The sequence below is a fragment of the Lygodium microphyllum genome, chromosome 25 (assembly GCF_053477565.2).
Source record: "Lygodium microphyllum isolate KBCC chromosome 25, Lygodium_microphyllum_v1.1.10, whole genome shotgun sequence".
Classification (NCBI taxonomy): Eukaryota; Viridiplantae; Streptophyta; class Polypodiopsida; order Schizaeales; family Lygodiaceae; genus Lygodium; species Lygodium microphyllum.
The window spans coordinates 2,391,804-2,399,760 of NC_141159.1; the positions used below are offsets into that span (position 1 = coordinate 2,391,804).

The 7,957-nt window shown below is 39.2% G+C and overlaps 1 protein-coding gene across 1 annotated transcript in view; it reads left to right on the plus strand.

Moving 5' to 3' along the window:
- EMB1691 (Methyltransferase MT-A70 family protein) overlaps window positions 1-7,552 on the plus strand; it is a 29,028-nt gene extending 21,476 nt beyond the window's left edge. The window contains exons 3-6 of the mRNA XM_087666267.1: window positions 4,031-4,135; window positions 4,255-4,363; window positions 5,574-5,725; window positions 5,861-7,552. Coding sequence (XP_087522393.1) covers window positions 4,031-4,135; window positions 4,255-4,363; window positions 5,574-5,725; window positions 5,861-6,364 — 870 coding nt within the window. The 3' untranslated portion in view covers window positions 6,365-7,552. The remainder of the gene's footprint in view (window positions 1-4,030; window positions 4,136-4,254; window positions 4,364-5,573; window positions 5,726-5,860) is intronic.
- Window positions 7,553-7,957: the final 405 nt, after the last annotated feature.

The window sequence follows — 7,957 nt, forward strand, 5'->3', positions numbered from 1 at the left end:
GACAAATTCTAGAGCAAACCAAGGGGCAAATTGGTTTGAAGGCTTGCTAGTCAGTTTTGATAGCAATAGACACTTGGATTAGCGGAGAAGGTCAAAGGATCTCAGTTATACTCCATCCATTTGCAATAAATGTGAAATATATACCGCAAGGGGCGTCAGTTTTGGGGCTAACAGGTTGTCCAATGTCCATGATTGTATGGTAAAGCGTGCATTTTAGTTTTGTGAATTTGTTAATTGTTGTAATTAGGTGATTTACCACCCTATCCAAGAAGGAAGGTTGGTTTCAGGGGGTTATGTAACCACTTTATGTAGGACCTTTGAGTTGCGCTTAAAGGCTATATCTAGGTATTCGGGCCTCTAGTCATGTGTCCAATGCTTGTGAGCCATGATGGCTTTTAAAAAGGTTTTGAGCCATAGTTACCCAAAATGGTGTTTCAGACCCTTGAAATGGAAATGTGAAATGTTTGGGAATCATAGTATCCAGGAGTTTTGGAAACAACAAGGTAGAAAATGGGTTTTAAAAAAGTTTCCTACAATATCAATTTTTAGGAAATATCTAAAAAACGTTTCTTACCTACAGAGTAAAAAATGTGGGTTATGGGATACATATAATGGAATACTCAAAGAAGTTATCCTACCTATCCATTATCCATATGACCAATGATCAAATTATACACTATACGTATGAAAACAATATCAAACTTTTAAGAAAATAGGCGGCATTGACCATTTGTAAATCACATTGCAGCTTATAACTATTAACATCCTTATCATTGATTGTCAATATAATATTTAAAAGGAAACATTAAATACCATTTTAAAGCAAGGATAAAAGTAGCAAACATGGATAAAATCGTAGAAGTAACAATGTGAAACAAGCCGAAAACCTCATGAACCTTGTCAAATTTTCAATACAAAAATGGATTATGGAAACTACTAAAAGCCAATCCTAAGTCCTAGAGAATGTATCATGAGTCATGACTCATCCTAACTGTCCTCCTCATTGTCCTAAATCTTCTCCGCTTCCTCCTTGTCACTCGTGTTACTAGAGTTGAAGCTCTCAAGTAGATCCTCATCAATAGGTGCAACAACACTTGTGCCGGCTGCATTTCGAGTACGAGTTGTTGTATCTTATAGCTTAAAGAGGCATCATAGGCTCCTCGTAAGTTCGTAGAGTGCAAATTGTTCACGGACTATTTGAAGGGGCTATTGCCTATCACGATTCATGAATCCCAAGGTTTTAGGTAGAAGGTATGATTGTGAGGGGAACACTACTTTCATGTGCTTTTACAAGGGAAAAATGTGCTTTCATGATAGGGTATACTTTTTTGGGCCAAAAACATCACATTTCCTACCTTAGGAAATAGGTTTCCATGCAACTATGTTTGGAACATAAACACGTTTTGGAATTGTCTAAAATTAATGATTGGTTTTTTCAGGGAAAAAATGTTTTGTCTTGTTTTTAAGGGGTTGCTATGGGGGAGGGGGGGAGGCTTGAACTTTACTCACCTATGTTTTTCATTTTTGGCTAGTAGCCACCAATATTCATTTACACATAAGATTTGTTCAATTATGAATGTTGTTTTAAATTTTAACTCTTGCTAGCAACCAATAGCTTGGCGATGTAAGCATCTAATTATGTAAATGCTAAATTAATAGCTTGTACAATGTACTACAACTATACTCATGCACTCTTCACACACTTCTCTTTTTCTTGATATTTTATATTTACGTTTCTATGTAGATTTTTTGGATTCTTGTTTCCTCATTTTGTTGTTTCGGATTGGGGTTGAAACTCTAATTTGTGACTTTGTAATGCATTACCATTCGGTGTTTTCAAAACTCCAAGCAACTATGCTTTGAGCTATGCATATGTATTTCTGAACTATATCTGACTTTGGATCACTGAGCTTCTCGATAGACCATGTCATGACCATCCTCATGTTGCATCTCTCTCATTTATGTATTTTCTTTCCAGAATCATTGTATGGAATTAGACACTGCCTTTTTGAGGTAAGATCTTCCCATTCTCTTTTTCTATGTTTCGTGTCATGGGTTCAATCATTCATGACCCAAAGTAGAGTTTGTTAGTTTTATTCATCCTTGTGTTGAATACGCTTAGTTGTGTAAATATTATATGTGTGAACACCGTTTACACCTCTTGACATTAAATAAGGATCAAAGGTTTGGGGGAAACCTTAGGCCTATATAATGAGACCCTAAGTATTGCACATTCATTATCAATCTATTACATCATTTTTATCTTCATTGGTGTATCTCTCTCTCTCTCTCTCTCTCTCTCTCTCTCTCTCTTTCTTCTCTTTTCTCTTCAGCATGGAGCTTTACCAACCATGGGCTACTGGTTACACAAGCGAGGTCCATATCTAACAAGACCTTGTGCATGTCAATGAAGTTTGTTGATGAAGTCCAACCAACTAGCACGAACCCCTCTCTTGATGGGAACTTGTTGCTAGGGTGGGCTAAAACAAGTCGCTAGTGATAGATTCCCATGGAGCATTTAATATTGTGAGAAATTGTAGTAATTTGAAAGTTTTTTGGCTATAATATTTGGATTTTTGATAGGCTTGGCAAACCTTTGCAAAATTGTGTGTCTTTTAGCTTAGTATTCACTAATAAAGAAAAGCGTTTAATTGCACTAAAGTGGCTACCCTTCCTGTATGTCTTACACAAGGTGCAACTAGCCTTTCTACTCAGAGAGGGTTGTAATGACCTGATTAATCAACATTTACAGAAAGCATAAAATTCACATAAACTAGAAATGCAAATGTTACCTCTTAATCTTGGACAATGGACAGCCTGGTGCCTCCAAATTTAATGCCCCTTGCAGTATTTCTTTATCTTGAATCACAATGTGGATGGAATAGAGTGAGATTCCTTGAATCTCCTTTACTCTTCAATTGCCTCTTAGTGTTATAAATGACTAGCAAGCCTTCAAACCAATTTGCCCCTTAGTTTGCTTGGGGATTGGCCTTCTATCATGATCCTTGGGTGACAAGCTCAGCCCCAAATGTTTGTTGCTTGAATGGCCACTTGATTCTCTTGAAATTTCCCCAATTTCAATGACTAGTATTTAAGTCTCTAGGCCTTCAATTTCTGAGCACGCTTCTAAAGGTGGTTGTCAAACCCTAATTTTTAGTGTAAAATACGTCTTACAATAGAGATTAGTCAAGATCTCCACCTCTAATGGCTGATTTTGTTGGAAATTGCTAAGAAAGGATGAGAATAGGTTGGAGGACGATAGAGAATGCTGAGGAGAGAGAAAATTCAGACTTCCATCACAAGAAAATGGAAGAAATCAATTGTTGCCCTGACTAGACAGCCATGAAAGCTATCTCCATTGATGAAACACCCCAATTATGATGTTGCTTTTTGGCTGAAACAGCCCTCAAATTGCTGTCACCTTCTATTGTAGTCTCTTTTGGGCATGTCACTAGCTCTTGGAGGGTCTCTTGCTAGTCGGAAATGGCCTTTCAATTGTTGCAGCAGCAATGGCAGCCCTCTCTCTCTCTCTTTGTGCACTTGCACAAGCTTGGAGTGGCCCTCTCTCTCCCTCTTCTAGGCATTGGAACACCTATCTTTGGTATAGGTCATAGACGTTGGTTTTCTACTTTTGTCTTGGCATGTTGAAAGTATGCATTGCACATTCCTCATGTTTGGCTTGTCCTCTTGTGCTCCCGCTTGCAGCCTCTCAAATTACAACATGATTCCAAAATCTTTTTGGGTGCAGATTATAAACCTTAGGGTGTTTGTTTTCATTGTTCATTGACATAGTTATTTCAGTCCGACATCGTGAAAGTATGCATTACATGTATTCTTGTATTGGCTTGCTCTCTCTTTCTTTTGCTCCCTCCTGCTGTTGCTCACTCTTCTCTGCCCTAATGCTCAGCCAATAAGAAAGTGGTTATGACTGTGAATTATTTGTTGATTGCAATGCTGTGAGAACCAGTCTATTGTGATAGTTTTTGAATTGGATCCCCTTACATGGTGCCAACGTCTTTTCATGAGACAGTGGGGATTTCGAAGATGTGAAGATATATGTTGGGTAAAGACAAATAGAGAAAATCCAACTCCAGCATTGCGGCATGATGCAAGCACCCTGCTTCAGCACTCAAAAGTAAGTTTTCAAAATTATGTGTTAATATCAAATTATTATTTCTGCCAATTATTAAGGTGCTCAAGCCGTAACTTCTACTGTTTGATCATTGTATGATTGTATCATGTCTGATGTGGCAGGAACATTGTTTGATGGGGATAAAGGGTACTGTTCGTCGCAGCAGTGATGGACACATAATTCATGCAAATATTGACACAGACATCATAATCTCTGAAGAGCCTGCATATGGTTAGTATTTGTTTTTTTGCACTGTTTGGTTCATTCCAAATTGTTATAATAACATATTGTTAGTAGATGTATTGCTGATAACACATGGTAAGTATATACATCACTGAAAAGAAGCTCTAACCACAAGTAAGACTGGTCGGTTTGAATTAATACGGTTAACTTGAATTTAATGAGGCGATTATAGTCACGTTTCAGGTTAATTGGCTTAGATTTATGGGGTTAAGTTTAACTCAGGCTTGTTGGTTTGGATGCTACATTGGTGAATCCTGTTTGTTGTTAATAAGAAGCTGTGAAGTCACAACTCAGGTTGGTTGGCTTTGATGTTACTGTGGTCAATGCTCTTTCTGGAATATGGTGTCAAGTATGTCAAGCCTAGTTATGGTTGGTGGTATGAAAGCTCCTCTTTAAAGACTTGCATGCTTTAACAATTGTGGAGGTGCAGTTTCTATTTCAAGCATAATGTATGCATAAATACAGAAATCCTATTACAGTAACTTTGGCCAAACCTATATTCTCAACTTCTAATTTACGTCCAGGTAAATGTGCAAAAAGGAAGGGGACCAATGCATGATAATAGTCTAAATAAAGTTGCAAACATATAGAGTGCATAATTATGAATTGATAGACAAGTGAACACTATTTCAAATTCTTTATGCCTTATTGTAGAAGTATTAAGTTTCTTCTTGGAACTGAGTCCAAATTGTGGAAAAACTAGTGATGTTATTGCTAAAATCATTAAAAAGTAGTTCCTCACTCTTGGAACCCCTCTGAATAGCCTCTCCAATTTTCCTCTGCTATGTATATGTACTTCTGGATTAAAAATGCAGCATCTATGTAGTGAAAGGGGACAAGGTTTCAGTATTCTCTGGTCTTGTACTCGAGTGTGCCTGTGTCGGTCAGCAACTTTGATGCAAAGAAGGCATGTGGAAGATAAGAAAGGCCTGTAAATTTGATGTAATGAAGGAAACTGTAGGGATTAGCACAGCTGCACAGAAGTGTTATTTTATTTCAACTGACTGCTAGAAAAAATGGCTAGTCCCTAGTCTACGTATTGCCTTTGCCTTCTCTTTACCAAAATGGCTAGAATTCTTGTTTAATTTGATAGCTGTACAATGCGTTAATCTCCTTTACGAAAAAGGCCAGTATTCTCTTTTAATTTGATGGCTGCACTCAGATCAACTGGTTTGTTTGGATTGTGTTTCCATAACAGGTTCCACGGCAAAGCCAGAGGAGCTCTATCATATCATTGAACACTTTGCTCAAGGTCAGCGAAGACTGGAACTCTTTGGTGAAGACCATAACATTCGTGCTGGTTGGATAACTGTGGGCAAGAATCTTACATCTTCCAATTTTAATGGCCAGGTAAGCAACAGGTTCCCGTTCTAGTGGTATATTACTGCTCTAAGAATAAGAAAGTGTGAGTTTGATGTTTTCATGGCATGTGGTTTAAGAATAAGAAAGTGTGAGTTTGATGTTTTCATGGCATCTTATGTGCAGACATATTGCAAGTATGTGGGTGATTCAGAAGGAAAGGTTTGGCAGGGTGGTCGAGGCAACCCACCAACAGATGCTCCTCATTTGGTGGGCACAACACCTGAGATAGAGGCATTACGCCCCAAATCCCCCCCTCCAAGGACCCAGCAACAACAGCAGTCTCAGCCAGCAAATTCTGCTTCGCAACCATCAGCTGCCAATTCTAACAGCAAGAAGGTAACTGCACAAGCATTGCCATCTCAGAATGCACCAGCTTCAAATACAGGTACTGCTGGTGCAGGACAGGCTCCACAATCTCCTGTCACTGTTGTTGGCTCTTCATCTCCTGCTCAAGGCTCTGGTGTGTTGAAAGGAGCAAATACTGGACAGTCACCAAACACACGGCGTTCCCCTTTGGGCCAAGGTGTCATTGCTGGCTCCATGCCAGAAGATGAAAAGGTGGGTGGATTAGAAGCTCAGGAACTCTTCCCAGATGAGGAGAGAGTTTCTAAAGGTATACCACCTTGAACTGTTGATGCAATGGGTGCCATGCCGAAAGAGGTCAAGCTGTCATGCCAGGCAAGGTGGGGAACATCATAAGCTCAGGAATCATTCTAGATGAGGAGAGGATTTCAAGGCATATCTTTCAGCTTTTCACAAAAGGCAAACTGCAGGGCATAATTTTGGGTGATTGATGAATTCTGATGAGGTCATTTCTGCTGTACCTGTGGCTGCTTTACCCTGCCATAACGTTCCCTCCTTGTAGCACTTGTGCAGAAAAAGTAAAAAACCATTCTGAAAATCTGGGGTGCCATTATTTGGGACTCCTAAAAATCCATGATACTTTTGTTCTTCTACAGGTGGGAAAAGGTTACCTTAAATGTGCTGTCCTTTCATGCAGACAACTTTATTCGAGATTGATGTAAAATAATAGTGGAACACAGGCCTCCCATAGGACTGTGGCAGGAGGGAGGGAGGGCTCCATTGACATCTATCAGAGGGCAAAATGGCCTTCAAGTGTAAATCGTGCATTTGCTATTGAAGGATAAAACGAAAAGCAACAAATTTCAAAAAGCAAAAGCTATATCTTGACCTATATTTTGTGTCCACAAAGGACAAGTGGCTCTGCTACTGTCCTAGTATCTCCAGCATGGGGTTGCGGAGGATAGAACTCAAAACATGTTACTTCCATGGATGATACTGGAGCGATTGCTATGGTTGCACTCAAAGAAGTATTTTAAGTATCTCTCAACCTGTGTGGGAGATCTGTGACATCCTATCCTTTTGTGCCTGCATTCACATCACATGACACATATCATCATTTCTTTAATGACGTGTATATCCATGTATGCTGAATGGATGGTGAGCCCATCCTTAGGGAATTAGAGATGATGTTCCCAATAAAAGTCCTTTTTTATGCAACCATCTTTATGCACATTGGTGCTCTCTAACGTATTCTCAGGTGTGTCCTAGTGATTGCAAATATCGATGTGCAAACTAGGCACTAACCTTTGTAAAATCTTGTGGCTAAAGCACCTTACACCCAAAGCCCATTAGTTAGAGAGCATACTACAAACCCTTTCTTAAATGGTCTCATCCACACCAGTTTGAGCAGGAATTTCAGAGTTGTCAACTCTCTTTTGATACCACCTTTACTTTGTAAAGGCAAGGCTTAAATGTAATCACCACCATTGTCAATATTTAAATACTCAAGTTTTTCGTCCGATTGATTCTCTACAAATGGCAAGCACTTTTAAAATGCATCTAGCGCATCACTCTTATTACAAAGAGGGTAAGCCCAAACCTTTCAAAGTTCCTAATGGCATCATCTATGAAAGTAACAAAATATAAAGCTCCACCCAATAGTCTGCCGCTCTTTATCTTGATGTTGCATTATTCAATGCATCTTAGACCACCATCTTTCCAGGCGCATGCCATGGATGCCAAACCAAGGGCTCATCTCAAGCTACCAATTGTAGCTCCATTTGGTGCAATGTGTCTTGGACATCTCTTTTGATATTTGAGGGTATTTGCAATGGGATCTCTTTTAGGAGCAAGAGGGATTGTGCGACTTTAGTGCAGCTCATCTACTCATAGGATTGAATGTGGTGTCGAGAACAA